The sequence below is a fragment of the Ascaphus truei genome, chromosome 5 (assembly GCF_040206685.1).
Source record: "Ascaphus truei isolate aAscTru1 chromosome 5, aAscTru1.hap1, whole genome shotgun sequence".
In the NCBI taxonomy this organism is placed as follows: domain Eukaryota; kingdom Metazoa; phylum Chordata; class Amphibia; order Anura; family Ascaphidae; genus Ascaphus; species Ascaphus truei.
In genome coordinates, this window is record NC_134487.1 from 26,770,720 (window position 1) to 26,787,843 (window position 17,124).

The 17,124-nt window shown below is 43.9% G+C and overlaps 3 protein-coding genes across 8 annotated transcripts in view; 2 read left to right on the forward strand and 1 right to left on the reverse strand.

Moving 5' to 3' along the window:
* Positions 1 to 6,935, reverse strand: part of DCLRE1C (DNA cross-link repair 1C) — a 29,012-nt gene extending 22,077 nt beyond the window's left edge. The window contains exons 1-4 of one of the 2 annotated variants that reach the window (XM_075599542.1): positions 6,629 to 6,935; positions 4,108 to 4,434; positions 2,096 to 2,147; positions 1,475 to 1,559 (exon numbers count right to left, since the gene is read on the reverse strand). In XM_075599542.1, the coding sequence (XP_075455657.1) occupies positions 1,475 to 1,559; positions 2,096 to 2,147; positions 4,108 to 4,216 (246 nt within the window). In that variant the 5' untranslated portion in view covers positions 4,217 to 4,434; positions 6,629 to 6,935. Of the gene's footprint in view, positions 1 to 1,474; positions 1,560 to 2,095; positions 2,148 to 4,107; positions 4,435 to 6,569 lie in introns of both variants that reach the window. The other variant, XM_075599541.1, reaches the window with a different exon arrangement.
* Positions 6,936 to 8,558: 1,623 nt separating this feature from the next.
* MEIG1 (meiosis/spermiogenesis associated 1) lies at positions 8,559 to 11,759 on the forward strand. 3 transcript variants are annotated; one of them, XM_075598920.1, is made up of 3 exons: positions 8,559 to 8,666; positions 9,755 to 9,961; positions 11,476 to 11,759. In XM_075598920.1, exons 2-3 carry the CDS (start codon positions 9,800 to 9,802, stop codon positions 11,602 to 11,604), a joined length of 291 nt encoding a protein of 96 aa, XP_075455035.1. In that variant the 5' UTR covers positions 8,559 to 8,666; positions 9,755 to 9,799; the 3' UTR covers positions 11,605 to 11,759. The 3 variants fall into 3 exon arrangements, with proteins under 3 accessions (XP_075455035.1, XP_075455034.1, XP_075455032.1); XM_075598919.1 differs by having other exon boundaries at positions 8,610 to 8,765; XM_075598917.1 differs by lacking the exon at positions 8,559 to 8,666 and adding an exon at positions 8,774 to 9,188.
* A 371-nt stretch (positions 11,760 to 12,130) lies between these two features.
* TMEM243 (transmembrane protein 243) overlaps positions 12,131 to 17,124 on the forward strand; it is a 19,323-nt gene continuing 14,329 nt past the window's right edge. Inside the window, exons 1-2 of one of the 3 annotated variants that reach the window (XM_075599546.1) lie at positions 12,131 to 12,283; positions 16,720 to 17,007. In XM_075599546.1, coding sequence (XP_075455661.1) covers positions 16,903 to 17,007 — 105 coding nt within the window. In that variant the 5' untranslated portion in view covers positions 12,131 to 12,283; positions 16,720 to 16,902. Of the gene's footprint in view, positions 12,330 to 12,357; positions 12,601 to 16,719; positions 17,008 to 17,124 lie in introns of those variants that run through there. The other 2 variants (XM_075599548.1, XM_075599547.1) reach the window with 2 other exon arrangements.

The following is a 17,124-nucleotide window of genomic DNA, read 5'->3' on the forward strand; positions in this document are numbered from 1 at the left end:
AGGATTGAAGCAGGGGGCTCTGGGAGCTGAACAGTGTTAATTTCTGGGGACCCCCTGCTTCCAGAGATACTTACCTCCGCTATGGAGATAAATATCTCGGGAAGCAAGGGGTCCCCGAAGCTGAAATTAACATAGTTCAACACTGGAGACCCCCTGCTTCAATCCTGTAATTAAAAAATGGCAATGCTGCATGTTCTGCTGCTGTAAAGTAACGGGAGGTGAAGACTTTGGAAACTCAGACACTTCACCACCAACTATAAAAAGGTGGCTCCTCGGTTATCCGACGGAATGCGTCCCGGAAACCGCCGTCGGTTAACGGGCCGTCAGAAAGCGGGTTCAATGTTAATCGGCGGCGACCGTCGGATGCGCCAATTCAGCGTCAGACAATGCGTATAACTCGTTCGTCGATTACCGATCACTGCCTCTATATTATTTTATTTGCGTACAATGCTTCCCAAAAACCCCATCATAGTAGCTCCACCCTGTCTGCTAATTGTCTCCTCATGCCACGTAAGGGCATCACTGACATCACCTGGGTTACAAATCCATTTACTATATTAAAATGTATGAATTGGAACTTATATCAAGACAGTTGCATGAGAATATGTTGTAAGGTTTAGAATTCACATGTAGCCACAAGGGCAGAATTCTAGTGCAGGTTTGATGCATCGCAGATGTTAGAGGTTGGCTTAAGGATAGGATTCAAGGCCTAGTATGAAATGTGAGTGAAGTCGTTTGGAATTTCTCTCTCTCAAGCAGCCACGAGGAGAAAGGGGGCGGCGTTAGTGATCAATAAATGCAGTTGCTCTCTGCAAGTCTCTCTCTTCCCCAGGATATCTCTCGCTCTCAAGATCACACTGCAATCTACATCTAAGGCTGCGTTCATACAGCCTTCGCCCACGCGGAGGCGTGTGCATCCGTGATGTCACCCGTGTGAAGCGGGTGCGTTTTTGGACATGCTAGAAGCGCCGTCGGGGGGCGTGTCTGCGATGTCACGGTGCTGGTTTAAGTAGAGGGAGTATCACCTTCAGTGACCTTACCAAGCATGGAGATAATGAACATTTGAACAGAATGTTGAGGTGTGCACAATGTGTTACTAAGTGATGCTAAGTCCCAAGACACCGCCCCGCTCGTGCGACACGCCATGGCGGCGACCATGCTGCCGGAGTCCTCACGGAGGCGTGCGCAAGGAATCCGTTCAAACAGATTCCTCGGCGCGATGGGCAGGTCACGTAAGCGGTTCGCCCAATGAGGGCGAGCCAGCTCCGTGACACCACAGACACGCCCCTAGACAACCCCCCTCGGCACGTCTACCGTGTCCACAAAACGCTCCTGCTTCACGCGGGTGACGTCACGCGGTCGAAGGCTGTATGGACGCAGCCTTATCATTGCTAAGTAAACATGATTCTTCGTGTCAGACTAAGTTTGCACACATCCCAATGTTTAGTATAACGACAGGTCAATAAGAACTTACTATATGATTTTCCCAAAACTTGTACTTCAAATTTGTCAACAGCAGCTCCTTTGTGACTGGAGAACAATACAGGTGAACTTTTAGGCTATAGAAAAAATAAAGAGAGATTATTAATGAGCTAACCAACATTCATTTTATTTGCATCGGAGGACAGGTCTACTTTATTTCACAGGGCTACCATTTAAAGTCGCATTCTCCCATAGTTCCCAAAAAACATTGGCTCAGACCACAAAAGGGCGTTTACGCCCATTCGTATGAATGCAAGGTGGGGCGTGCTGACGCTTTGCACCCCTTGGCAGATCCGGGCCATAGTAGAGCATATTTACTAAGCGGTGCTATGCAATAGGATACTTACCAGTGCCAGAGGACACTCTGCAGTCCATTCACATGAAGGGGCCATTAGGGTATTTTTATGGAATAGCACTGCTTACTAAATATGGGATTGTATGTCTCTGGAACAATGCAACCATATTTATGAGTAAATACAAGCTGCACGATACTATGGCTACTGACCTTATCCAAAAACAGGGGGTGGCTGGTAAACCTCTGGAGACATATAAACCCCCCGGTTATAGCTTAGCAAAGCAGCGCAGATATACAGTATACACGAATATATTACACCTGCATTGCAGTCTTCGTTTCAGGCCCGGAGCCCTCAGTCCATGCATGTGATCTTCAAAGAGAAAACAGACATCAAGGGACATGCAACAAGCACATAGGATTTTTCAGTGATGTATTCTGCATCATGTATTGGTACAAATGCCACTTGTCTGCCAGGGGGGGGCAACGACAACTCCAAGTTGTATTTAGGGATAGAGATGATAGACATGATAGACACAGAGACAACAGAGATAATAGAGACGACACAAATAGGAAAATCAGTGGCACGCCACTGACAGAAATTGAACAAACAAGACAGTGACACGTCTTAAAAAGTAGAGAAATTAGATTTATTTACATTACATTTATTTACATTAGAAAAGAGGCGTCTAAGAGGGGATATGATAACTATATACAAATATATTCAGGGACAATACAAGGAGCTTTCAAAAGAACTATTCGTCCCACGGGCAGTACAGAGGACTCGGGGTCATCCCTTAAGGTTGGAGGAAAGGAAATTTCACCAGCAACAAAGGAAAGGGTTCTTTACAGTAAGGGCAGTTACAATGTGGAATTCATTACCCATGGAGACTGTGATGGCAGATACAATAGATTTGTTCAAAAAAAGGTTGGACATCTTTTTAGATAGGAAAGGTATACAGGGATATACCAAATAAGTATACATGGGAAGGATGTTGATCCAGGGATTAATCCGATTGCCAATTCTTGGAGTCAGGAAGGAATTAATTTTTCCCCTTAGTGGGGTTTTTTTGTTTGCCTTCCTCTGGATCAATAAGTAAGTATAGATATAGGATAAAGTATCTGTTGTCTAAATTTAGCATAGGTTGAACTTGATGGACCTACGTCTTTTTTCAACCTCATCTACTATGTAACTATATGTAACTATGTAAGAGAAAAAAAGTGAAATGCAAAAAAATAATAAATAAAGTGTTTCTGTTTCACCAAGAAATATATACACCCCCCTTCCGACCCCATGTGACATCCAAGCCACGGCTTGTACAAATGATTGCTACTGTAATCCTTGCTGTTTCTCACACAACAAGGTGCTCAGGTGTTCAGTTTGCATTGTACAATATCACTGACAGTCAGGATCTTATTTTCCCGGCAACTAGAAATGGGCACATTTTTGGGGCATATTTTTTGGCCAAATTTGGATCCGCAGCGGATCGGCCGGTTGCTTTGGTCTGTGGATTTCAGCGGATCAATCTCGAAAAGGGCGATTAGCGTTTTGCGGATTTTATTATTATTACGAATACCCCCGGCGAATTCTGCAAACCGTCAACGGATTTGTAGAATCTAATCCGCGGATTGGATTCTACAAATCCGTTGACGGGTTGTATATATAAAAAAAAAAAGACCAAAATCAGTTTGCGGATTTTACACCGCGAAACGGATTTTGGGTTGAAAATGCGAGAAAAAACAGAAAACGGATTCGGGCGGATTCGCCCATTTCTACCGTACTGGTAACCCTCTTCCTCTGTCTCAGTCACTGTTATAGTTGTAATGAGTATTACGAGGCTGCATTACAGCACATCAGCCAGACATCCTTTCATTCTCATTTGCAATCACCATCTCACAGTATCAACTGCAATTTGTCTACAGGGGAATTCATGTACAGTAGGATGCTCACTGGCCCTTTATTACCAGAGACACTGATGTGGTAGGGATGTTTGCAGAGTCAAAGGGGACTGCACTTACTGACTATATCCAAGCAGGACTGTTTCCACCTGCCCCTGGAAATCAGACACGCAGGAGAGAGAGAGAGAGAGAGAGAGAGAGAGAGATATATATATATATATATATATATATATATATATATATATATATATATATATATATATATATATATATATATATATATATATATATATATATATATATATATATATATATATATATATATATAAAACAAAGTGTTTAGGTTTGTTAACAAAGAGACATTCAAATTGATTATTTAAAAAAAAGTGAAATATACTTAATACCTTTTTCAAATGAAGTTGCAGATCACTTACCCTTGTGGCAATGGGATAGGAAGTAAGCCCTAGCAAACAGGTTATCCCTGTCAAACCTATCAATAGATATGGTTGGGTATTCCTTCATGCGACCCGGGAAGGAGCTCATGGTCACAGGATCAGCGACCCCGCCGGGAAGCCCCCCGAGATTCCAGCCCCGGTGTCATGCAGAGGACCCGGAAGCGGCGGTGACTGAAGCGAAGCCGCACATGTAACACGGAGGCGGGGAGGCTGGAGTCCGTGCGTCTTAACCAATCAGAGAGCTCAGATTGCTCGGCGTTCCATCCGTATCCTCAGTAGCCAATGAGATGCGAAGCACAGGGAAAGCTGCGAAATGATAATAAATTAATGGGAAGTTTATTTATTGTCCTTATACAAATGTCAGTAGTTTCTGAGATCTGTAAACATGAAAACAAAGTTTGGATTGGTTAATTATTTATGATAAAATTCATGGATATATATAAAAAATAAAATAAAATATATATATATATATATATATATATATATATATTTTGGTAAGCAAGAGACGGCACTCAATGTTGAAAAATCAAAAGTGTATTAGTGATAGCAAATATACATCCAGAAACCTTAATACACTTTTGATTTTTCAACATTGAGTGCTGTCTCTTGCTCACCAGTCCTCGGAACGGTAACGTATAACTACATTATCTATATGTGACGTGCACCTGTGGCTTACCAGCACCCATTGGAGTTCTAACTGCTTTATCTGACTATATATATATCCTCGATGTTTCGGCTCCCAACGGAACCTTCTTCAAGAGCAACCACCCAAGTGCACACTGAAACCTTATTTACAGGCCTATACCACACCAAAACACGAACATGGTCAAATTGCACACCAGCCTTAGACTCAAATAAAAAATTAATTGAAAAACAAACAAAAAAAACACTGGACATTATGAAGGTATAGTTTTGTACCAAAATGTAGATTGTTCAATACATTTTTTTATTTGATTTGAAGACTGGTGTGCAGGTTGACCCTGCCCGTTTGTATTTTAATATGTGATTGCAGCAGCTGGACTTTAACCCGGGCCAGGACCGAGACATTTGCGTGCCCCTGGCAGACTAAAAATGTGGCTCCCCTCCTGCAGTGTAGTGGCGTCAAATGACGCTGCGACATCACATGGCGACGCGTTGTCATGACAACATAACGCCACATGATGTCCGGTTGTCATTAAAACACCAAGGAGGAGGAGGATGCCGTGGCGGCAAACAGGCCTCATTCTAAAATCGCCACTGGCGCTCGACTTTTCACAGCATGCACTCTGACCCCGGCGCCATCTTTAAACGTCAGAGTCCTGCATTAAAATTAGCGTGTCGTAGCGGCGGGGGCATGCATGGGACTCGGATCGGTGGCCGCAGCAGCAAGAGACATTGACGAGGGTGCTCAGCCACGCGGGACATTGACGGCGCAGCGGCGTGGGACAGGGCACACAGGACCTATTTTTTTTTTAAAAAGTCAAAATACTTGTAATCTTTTTCAAATAAGGTTGATCGCCTATATTTAACCTGTTGACCATTTTACTGTCGCAATGCTCTACTTGTGCTGGATGTAGGTACTTCCAAGCTATTTCTATGGAAGTCCCATAACCTCTGCAGCTTATCACACAAACATAGAATTTTCTGTGTAATAGGTACAAGCCAATGCTAGACTGGCTTCCCATATCCTAGAATCAAATTTCAAAACCCTATCTCTGACCTACAGTACAAAGCTCTGCACAACGTAAGTCATTCGTGTCGAAGTCATCTCCCCATACCAAGGACCTGATGGCTGTGGCTGCAATAATCAGGACCCCCCGAACAAGAGTGTGTGACGCGAAATGTGTAGGGTTTTTTTTTTTATCACGTTGTGATGTCAGACGCTGTGGCGACAGACGCCTGAAACTCCCTCGAGGATGCTGCAAGTAGCCGGGCGGTTCTAGCTGGGACTCTTCGGGCTCTTCGGCAAGCGCTAGTGAAGCCCCGCTGTTTCCATCTGACTATCTGGTTACTGCAGACAATGCCATCAGGTCCTCGGGGTGGGGAGATTACGTAGACACGAATGACTTTCTTTTTTACCAATGCACGTTTTTAACTTGTTTATTGATTTGATAAAGTGTATTTTTTTTATTGACAATCTTTTGTATGCGTTCTTTTTGTGTGGTTGTTGCTATGTAGATCGCAGGAGAAATTTGAGCAGCAGAAACGATTGTCTTTTGGATATTGGGAAGAATTTGTTGGATGATTCTGTGAGCAGCGCGTACCCATCCTTTTGCTGGACAATACTCCAACCTGATGTATACACCCTCCCACAATGAGCAGCCATTTTACCTTTTTGTTTCATTCCCTCTATATTGTAAACTCTGACTAGCCCTCATGACCTCTTTTTATCGGTTTATGCATGTTTTCCTTATTTGTGTAGCCCTCTTTTCCCCCCTCTGGGAAATGTGCTGTTACCATACCTGGTTGGCAAACAGGAGATCTCCGCGATGTTGTGAGGAGGACATCAGGACAGGCTCACCGTGGTTCTTTACTGGTCAGCGCCTCAAGTCCAAGAGGATCCTGAGGCTTCAGGATGCACCTCATGGACACTTCTTCTTCTTTGGGTACTTAGTCATGCTTCAATTACTACGCCAGGTGTTGGTATGACTGAGGTTTATTGGTAGTAAAGTACGTACACTGGATCACATATCTTCAGTACCTTATCCCCCATAGGACTAGGCCTCAGTACACTCCTCTAGCAGGAGAACTCACTTTACTGTCTCCACACTCTGACATCTATTCCAGAAGCCTCCTCTATAACTAACTACTCTGTACTATATAGAGGAGAACACAACACCCCCCCTTCTATAAGGAGTGGCTAGTAAGCCGGCCTATTCTTGTCATAGACCGCCCTCCCTTTAAAAAATGACAGGCTCTTCATAACTTTATTGCTCATACCTTCTGAACAATATAACATTACACACTGAACGTTAGGACAGACCCCATAGGAATCATGCCCACACTTTATGGAGACTTACAGTGGAACCAGGGTCATGGAATGATAGTCCAAGGGGACTTGGCTACATTTGTTTACGTAATTATCAAATCCCTACACCCCCATTGTACAGCACTGCGGAATGTGCTGACACTTTAGAAATAATCAATAATAATAATCTGACAGGAGCCAAAACCATGTCGTGTACATGCTAAATAGGTACAGTAAGGCTGCGGCCAGGCAGAGAGCTGCGCCCTGCTTGGCCGGGCAATTTGTGACCGGCTGGGTGCGCGCTCGTCTGGGGGCGCGGCCACGACGTCACAGAGCTGGTTCGCCCTCATTGGCCGAACCACTCACGAGACGCACTTGCGAGCTGTAAAATCACATTTTCTTGCTCTGCAAGCATTTAAGCGCCGAGCAGGCGCTTGCTCACGCTGGCCGCACACATTGCCTCAATGTTTTTCAGAGCGGCCAGCGTGCGTGCGCCCACCCACTCAGCGCCACCCTGGCCGAGGCCTTAGGCTGAGCTCAGACAGGCTGCTACACTACCGCGCTTCTCTGCTGGGCGATGTGTGCTCATCCCCAGCATACAGAATGGCGCAATTGGAGGCGGGACTTTAAAAAAAAAAAAAAAATGTTTGTGATTGGCTGGCGAAGTACACGTGACACGGCTGCCGCTTGAAATCACAACTTCATTTGTCTTCTTCAAGTGCAACGCTGTACTTCGCCACCGGGGTGTCGTTTCCAGTTTGAAAACTCCCACCCCCCAAAGCAAAAGTGACGCGCGCGCACGTCCCATCACAGCCTGCCTGAACGAGGCATTAGAGGGTATGCATGTCCCTTGCCAGCAAAGGGGGTTACACATGCCCCTCGCCATTACTTCACTTTCCTCCTAAGACAGACTATTACAACTGTCTGTACGCTTAAATAAAAGTGCAAAGAAACATTCTCACAAACAATTCTCACAACCAACGTTTTTATTTGCATGTGTATTTGTGTTTCAGTGCATTGTGTTGGTTATGTGGTGTCACACCACTCCTTATGCAGGGCACAGTGATTGTGTTGGTTGTGTGGTGTCACACCCCTCCTTATCCAGGGCACAGTGATTGTGTTGGTTGTGTGTTGTCACACCACTCCTTATCCAGGGCACAGTGATTGTGCTGGTTGTGTGGTGTCACACCCCTCCTTATCCAGGGCACAGTGATTGTATTGGTTGTGTGGTGTCACACCACTCCTAATCCAGGGCACAGTGATTGTGTTGGTTGTGTGGTGTCACACCCGTCCTTGTGCAGGACACAGTGAGTGGGTGCCCCCACAGCCATGCTGAATCTGTCACGCCGGGTAAGGTGCTAGTCGGCCTCGTGCTCTGTTTACATCCTTACAATGGGTGGTTGCTGTTAAGCCACTCCCCCTTTCTCCGTTATCGCAGTGCTCATTGGCTGTCCCAGGCTGCAGTGCCCGCCCCATCACTTCGGGTTAGCTCTCATTCGGCCTCCACGCTTGGCATCCACGCGGGAAGCCGCGTCACCGGTTGCTAGGATACCCGGGGGCTTCCATAGTAACGGTTGCTGCTGCGGCTCCGGTGAGAAACAAACCCAGACCCCCGAACAGGCACAAGTCCCGCTACCGGCCGCGTCCCCTCATCTGCGTCTCCCACTTCAGAGACCCGCTGCGCTGACAGGCAAGGCTGCAACCACTTCAGAGGCCAGCACATTCACTCTGCTGACAGAGAGACTTGCAGCTAGGCTGGGTCCCACTTCAGAGGCCAGCACATTAACCCCTTCGCTGACGTAAAGTCTTGCAGCTCACTGTGTGTCTCACTTAAGGGGACTATAATCTTAACCACTTTGCTGCCAAAGTGGGTTTCCCCCCTCTTCTGTATGTTCCACTTTAGAGGCCTGTGCCATCCCGGTGCAAGCAACTGACTGTACATCACACTTCAGAGGCCAGGCCATATGTTTGCCCAGAATAGTCACATTAAACTCACAATCTACTTCATAAAATGATTGTTGAAGTTTGGATCAATGTTCTGCAAAGGGATCCGCGTTGTACCTATGTGCCAAAGAAATGCATTGCAAAGTACTCTGCCAGCACAGTGATATCTGTGAGTAACAAAGAGGCAAAATCCTCCCACCACGCAGCACATAAAAATAGCACATTCACGGCTCAGACTGGTCTGCAACCCTGCCCTTCCCCATTATCTCTTAGCATACAGTGCATCCGCTGCTTCCAGGGAATCTGGGTAGTGACGGTGGTTCCATCGGTGTCCCTGCACCGAGCCCCGCGGTTACAGAGGTCCCGCGTTCTTCACCACAACAATTAAACTGATTGTCGGGGGAAAAGCGCCGGGCGTCTGTAAGTATCTCTTACCTGGTCCCGGCATCTCCTCCTACAGCGAGCGTCACGTTATCATGACGTTGTGACGTCAGACAAGGAGATGCCGCGCCAGACCAGGTAAGAGGCCCCAAAAAAGCCACTACACTGAGCCCAGCGTAATACCATGCTGCCCCTGATCCTGGGTAATGACCCTGCAAATGAGCACTCACGGTGCAAACACATACTCACGTCCTCCCAATCTTTTCTTTCACATTCTCTATTTGGTCAAATTCATTGTCCTGTTTCTCGTTCTTTCAGACAGACTCTTAACAATAGTCCCATTGTCTTCTTCAGGAATCAATTGGTTTTGCAGGCGGCAAGCACAAGACTGTTCGTGCAATGTCTGGAGACGGTACTGAAGCCTCAGCTTCTTCTGAAGTCCAACCAAAGTCAATAACTCGTGCGAAAAATTGGTCAGACGAGATAGAAAACTTGTACAGGTTCCAGACAGCCGGATATAGGGATGAAGTTGAATACAAGCAAGTTAAGCAAGTGGATATGGTAAGAGGTTACATAGGTTAATTTGTGCCCCTCGTACAAGGATCTAATATTAGCGTTGGTCATGGGGAAGTGGAGATTCGTAGTGGGTTGTGATAACTTTAAAAGCAGTAATCTGGCCGAATTTCAATATTGAAATAATTCAAACCGTGCTATTTTTAGTTCAAGTGATACGTAACTATTTAGTTGCCGGTTTCAGAATCTGTAAACTGTTATCATCAACAGGGTCTGAACACCTAATGACAGTACTGTGTATTGTAAGGTTGTTCCATGGCATTTATCATGCTGCTGTACGGAGTTAGGACTAAGTCCAGACTGGAAAAGTACATAACCTTATGTAAATACATTTAGATTTTAAAGTATTTGCACTTTTTTTTCTGTTTAACTATTCACACTACCTGTTTTTTTTTTAAAATATATATATATTTAAATGTGTGTGTGTTTAAAAACAAACAAAAAATCAGGTAGTGTGAATAGTTAAACAGAATAAAAAGTGCAAATACTTTAAAATCTAAATGTATTTATATAACTTAAGGTTATGTACTTTTCCATATATATATATATCCAATAAAGAATATCACTTGTGAGCACATTCACATGTCTTAGACAGGTCTGCAACCCTGCCTTTCACCATTATCACCTAGCATACAGTGCTCCCACTGCAGCAAGGGATTCTGGGAAATGACATGCAAATGAGCACACAATGTGTCACCTTTTGCCTGGAATATCCATTCACATGGAGTCCATACTTAAAATGTATATATGTATATTGTCCTCCGGGGCATTAGCATTCCAGAGGGTGGGGCTGACAAAACATAGCAGTAAGCAAACGCAAACCCTTAGCACGCTGGTTATGTGCAGAGGGCAGCAGCTCTTGTGGAACCCTATCAGGCGTCCACCTTTGGGGCGACTCAGATGTAGACTGAAGTGGTTCAGAATTAATGCAGCTGTAGTAGCTACGGCAAACAGGCTACATCAAACGGCACCCAGAGGGTGTATTTCTTTAAGATAATTCTTGTCCGGGAGAAACAATGTGGTCTCTGGGATCAGCCTCACTCTGGCGGCCTATAGAAAGCTGTGATATCATCATGAGATGACATTACAGCTTCCGATTGGCTGACCTCGTCGCCATCTTTGTTTCTCCTTCCAAGTACTGGCAAAAGAAAAAAAATGGACCATATAGTGCCGGGGTGGCAACTCCAGTCCTCAAGGGCCAGTGACATAGCCACCTGTGCTGCAGCAGGGATATCCTTAAAATCTGACCTGTTGGTGGTGGCCCTTGAGGACTGGAGTTGCCCATCCAATATAGGTTAAAAAAAAATAATATTTGATTGAGGATGTGGGGGTAGAAGGGGATGCTGCTTTAACACACCACAAAGTATATTAAAGTTGTGATGAGGGAACAAAGAAAGATGAAAGAGAAAAACTAACATATCAACAGATTAGTGCATTTAATGCATAACATATGTGTGAAGTCCTATGTGAAATGGTTAAAGTAGTTTTCTTTTTTCTGGTAGGTGGATCGTTGGCCAGAAACCGGATTTGTGAAAAAACTGCAAAGAAAGGATAATACGTTTTATTATTACAATAGGAAGAGAGAATGTGAAGATAAAGAAGTACATAAAGTGAAAGTGTATGCCTATTAATAAACAACATTGTAGTTGTTCTATTACAATTTATATTGTTTACCAAAAATGCTTTGTTTACCATAGTGATATAACTGTCAGTCTTACTTTGCCTGCCATCGCAATGCAAATATGCATATTTTGTAAAGTAAATAAATGTTCATATAAAAGTGTGATTTGTTTTGTTTTTTAATACGATTTTATGGGGGCTTATATCTTTTTTTTTAATTGTGCATGACCGAAAGATTTTAGGACCATATTTACAAAGGGTGCAAAGTCATAACGAACCGTACAAGGACACTTTAGTATTTATATCCCTACATGATGACTAGGACACACACAACCACAACACCCCCTTCTCTTTCTTCTGCATTTCCAATGCAAAGCATAACGCTCAAATGACTCCACACACTTTCCATGAACTTTCTCATACTGTCAAGTGAGCAGAGCACACACACTCTCCAATATACACGTCACCTTGCTGCCTCTTTCTCTTGGTGATGACGTCCTAATGGGCGGGGTCAGGGCTTCCAACCAACCCGGAGTCACGACCAATAAGGAAGAGGGCGCGGCCCCGCACGCGCAGACTCTTCCATCTTTTCTGGTCGCTCTCTGGAACGTTGGGTTGGCCGGGGTTGTCGGGGTAACCGCTCCGAAGCGGCGCGCGGGCGCTCACCCCATCACCGCCGGGATGCTGCAGGTGCGCACCGAGAGCAGGAAGGCTGCGGGTGGCAGCGGGATACTTTGTACGAGCCGGTCTCTGTGGGGGCGGGGGGAATGGGTGTAGTTAGCATGTGAATGTGTTTTCGGTGAACGCACCAGTAAAGGGGCTTTACAACGGGTGTGGCGGGGCTTTTACTAGCACAGCTGTCACTTATATGCAGTCAGTCTCCCTGAGTGTGAGCACCATGATCGTGGAGTAGAGTATCTCATTTAATAATCAGCACTTTATGCAAAGAAAAGGGCTGGGGTCCAGAAGTGCCAATTCCCACATTGGTTCTCTCCATCACACGGCATGTATGTATTATTATATTTACATAACAATGTACGCGGTGCATTACAATACAAGATAAATCCATTATAAATAATGGGGATAAACACAACAGGTGAATGATAACCTAAGACAAATGGAGACCCTGGTCCGAAGAGCTTGCAATCTTAAGTATGACATGTGGTACGCATGCATGGGAAACCTGTTATTTTGTGCTGGTGATGTTAACCTTTGGGGATGGCAAAACATGGTGGGGTTATACACGAAGGAAATGTTCTCCGCACTGCACAGTTGCGCGGGTTGTGCACCTGGTGAAGATTTTTACACTGCAGAACTTTAATGTTGGCGGATTTAAAGACGCAGATACGTACAGCTACACTGGCCCCCACGGGCCCTGGACAGTTCAGCCCGGTGAGAGGGGGTTGACTGGTTTAAGTGTCGGCCCGGTAGAGGAAAGGGCCTGGATGTTGGTTTGCAGAGGTCAAGCCTGACCTTTGGCCCGCCAGTCCCAACTTTCAAGCTGACCAGGACCGTCTCTGCCACTGGGTATGGGATGGTTGTCCTGGCTCTCCCACCCTTGTCATTGGCACAGTAGTTTGATGTATTATATTCTGTCATATCTCCTCCCCACCTTCTCCTATATACACTTCCCAAATTGCAAGCAGACACATGGGTCAGAGACCTTGATACACTTCTGCTTAGAGGTAGAACATGAAAATTGTCCAGTTTTGCTCCAAAATTTGCATTGGTTTGTACAAAGTCAACTGACCATTTTGCCTGTTGAGCTAAGCATGTTGAAATCCAGTGGGTGTGGCAGCCCGTTTGAGGATCCTTCATTAAATGGGGAACAATAGGATACGTTTGTCTATGCTTGGGGCTGCTGGAAATGTAACGTATTTTCCTACGTTTGACTGTGTATCTAAAATCCTATTGCTGTTAGAACAGGTGTTTGTTCTATTCATGAAGGTATTTCTTCCCATGTCATGTACATTATCTCCTATATTTGAGACATTTTGTCTACTTAAAGTTTTGTGTGGTAGGCTAGAAGCTTGTAGAGATTGTACAAAACAGTACATTCACTTTCAAATGAGGTTTTACTATCGACATCCCAAGCTTTTGTCTCAATACTTTAATTCAGATCGGTGTTTTTAGTTGCCTGTCTACGGTGAGAGGTCACTTGATTTCTGAATCGTTCCTGGGCGTACATCACCTGACCTATTATGGGAAACCCCAAGTGAGTTGAGGATACCAGCTGTTCAGCTTTAGCACATACATCATAGCACATACATCATACATGTGTGAGAAGTTGCTGAAGTATGCTGATTTTATTCCGTGATCTGTCTCGTTCTGCGGATTTGTCTTGCCCTGGATAGTAAAGTTTCCTCTATTTACAAATAAGGTTGTGGAAAACGCTTCTCGCTGAGCTGCCTAAATGTAAAGTATAGATTTATACAGCTAATGCAGGCCGAATGTATTTATGCTGTCAGTTCCTGATGGATAACTCACCACAGCGAAAATATAATCCAAAGTACTGTTGTGTTGTGGTTTTGTTATGGGAAGCCGGTGAGTAGCTGTAATGGATTTTCCCCACAGCCCTTTAAACCATAGTCCTAATCGGCATGGGTGTTCATGTAATTGTGTGTTGGGAGAAGCAAGATTAGTCGCAATTTTTATTTTTTTTTATCTATCGTGACAGTCACACTGGTTAATAAGAATTACAACGCACAGAACAAAATATCTAGTTCAATCTCTGTACTTTAGAGAAATAGAATTGAGGCAGCAATTTCATAAAACCTTCTACAAAAGGGTTACATGTACTACAGTTTTCATGAGTTTGATCCTAGGGGGGACCCCTGAAACTTTTTTTTTAATATCAGTTAAAAGAAAAAACTCCACACACATTTAATGCTGTAAAATAGGGTGCATCTTTGAAGAGCATAATTTTAACTTTCAGAGGTGGAAAATTTGTGTACATGAAATACAGATTTCAATACACTGCTTCTTCTAAGGTGGCTATTATTGAATGGCAAAAATTATTATTTTTTCAATCTAGTTTGCGAATCACACTGGTGGATGAGACTTGCGGAGCATAGAACAAAATATCTAATTATTTAGGGAAATAGAAAAGGCAGCTACCACAAATGACATGTTGCTTTGTTGTGATTGGTATGTGGTGGGACATTGTATTATTTTTTTGGCGTTTATGCCAAGTTTCGGAGTTCCTACATAGTACTGAATGGTGTATTCTGGGGAAAGCTCAAAGCAAACTTTGTTTTAATGTCTATGCATTTATGCACTCTTCTGCTCCTTAAATTTCTCGCTATGCAGCATCCTGACTCTTGCGTTCTGCTCAAAGATGTCTTCTTCTCTACCCCTTTTTGTATCTAAAGCCCTCTCCCGCCTTAAACTTTTCTCACTGACGTCCCCACACCTCTGGAATGCCCTTCCCCTCAATATCCGACTAGCACCCTCTCTATCCACATTTTAAGACCCACCTTAAAACACCTGCTTAAGGAAGCATTTGAGTAGCACCGTGGCTGATAATTAACACCTCTTACATTAACCTTGGCCCCTTGCAGACACACTTACCAGAACGCCCTCCTCCTGTCACCGTACGTTCTTCCTACCTACCAATTAGATTGTGAGCTCTTTGGAGAAGGGACTCCTTTTCCTAAATGTTACTTTTATGTCTGAAGAACTTCTCTGTTTTATGTGTTATTTATATTATTTGTTATTTATATGATTGTCACGATTATTACTGCTGTGAAGCGCTATGTACATTAATGGAGCTATATACAGGCATACCCCGCATTAACAAACGCAATGGGACCGGAGCATGTATGTAAAGCGAAAAAGTACTTAAAGTGAAGCACTACCTTTTTCCCACTTATCGATGCACGTACTGTACTGCAATCGTCATATACATGCATAACTGATGTAAATAACGCATTTGTAACAGACTCTATAGTCTCCCCGCTTGCGCACAGCTTCGGTACAGGTAGGGAGACAGTATTGCTGTTCAGGACGTGCAGACAGGCGCATGCGTGAGCTGCTGTTTGCCTATTGAGCTAAATGTACTTACTCGTGAGTGTACTTAAAGTGAGTGTCCTTAAACCGGGGTATGCCTGTAAATAAACCAGAACAAATAGAGTGATGCTGCACACCTCAAAAATAGAAAAAACATACAATTACCGGTGCTCCAATGTTTGCACGAAAGCCTGCGATCAGTCCAAGACAGATGAATGAAGGAACAAAGGGCACTGCGGATTTGAGCAAAATAAACTCATTTGGCTATATAAATAAAGACATACACACAGTAAGTTAGCAGAGGCGTAGTAATTCTTTGCTCTCGTGTACTGTATGTTTTGAATACTTCTAGCAGGTCAGTAAGACCACTGTTTAATAGCATGTAGTTGAACATTGAGCCATTCTTGGTGTGTTGGGATATTTGACAAAGTACATATGTATTCCCGTTGAGTCTAATCTCGTTTCTACTATATGAAATTCTGTGGAACCCCAACCCTCTCTAATAGCACGTCTGAGATCAGATGCATTGTAAGAAACCCCAACCCTCTCTAACAGCACGTCTGAGATCAGATGGATTGTAAATTCTTCTGTATTTGGTCCAATTTTCAAATGACCTGAAACTTACAGGGAACCCTCTAGAGAGGCCTGCGAATCCGAGTTGTAAAATGCCATTCTACATGATGGTTGCTTGATTCCAGAGTCCCTAAATCCAGAAACTTTTTATTTATTAGAATCCGAACACCGTGGGGCGATATGACTGTGTTGCATAATGATTGCACAAAGACTGGATTTTTTTTTTGTGGGTGGAGATACTAAATTCTTTCCACCTAAAATTTGGAGTATGGGAAGTGATGCTTTAGCTGTCAGGCCAGTCAAGATCACAATTTATTGCCGGGAGGATAAAGATTTTACAGAGCAGTGTGTTTGTTTTTATTTGTCGCACAAAAACAAATGTGTTTTTTTTTTGTTTTCAAGTTCAGAATGCATACACACTGTAGCAGGTTTATCTTTACAAAAGTATCAACTAAAGACTGTCGCACCTATCATATGACCGTACTTCCTTCATTTGTACAAAAGAGACCCAACTGCAACGATCAATGTTGTTCTTTTGTCTACAGCAAGCGGATCACCATGATGTGAAAATTCTGAGGATCGTCGCTCTTCAGCAAAGATCCAAACTTTGGGTTCTCCCACCACAGGTGTATGCTGTCCCTGCACAAATCCAGCTCTGTACCATGTTCTGAAGCCACCTGCCTTCCTGCTGCAGGGTGTATGGTATAATACACAAAAACGCTAGGTTAATGACTGAAGAAGCTTCTCCGTTTATAATGGAGGACTATACCACCAGGACCTATGGAACCGGTGGACTAGACAACAGACCTTTGTTTGGAGAGACCTCAGCAAGGGTAAGACACACTAAAATAAATAATAATTATATGTACATCTGCATTACAGTAAATGGAGAAATGTATTTATTGAGCTGTCTGCTTGCAGGGCTGCCAAATTACATTATTAATGCTGCA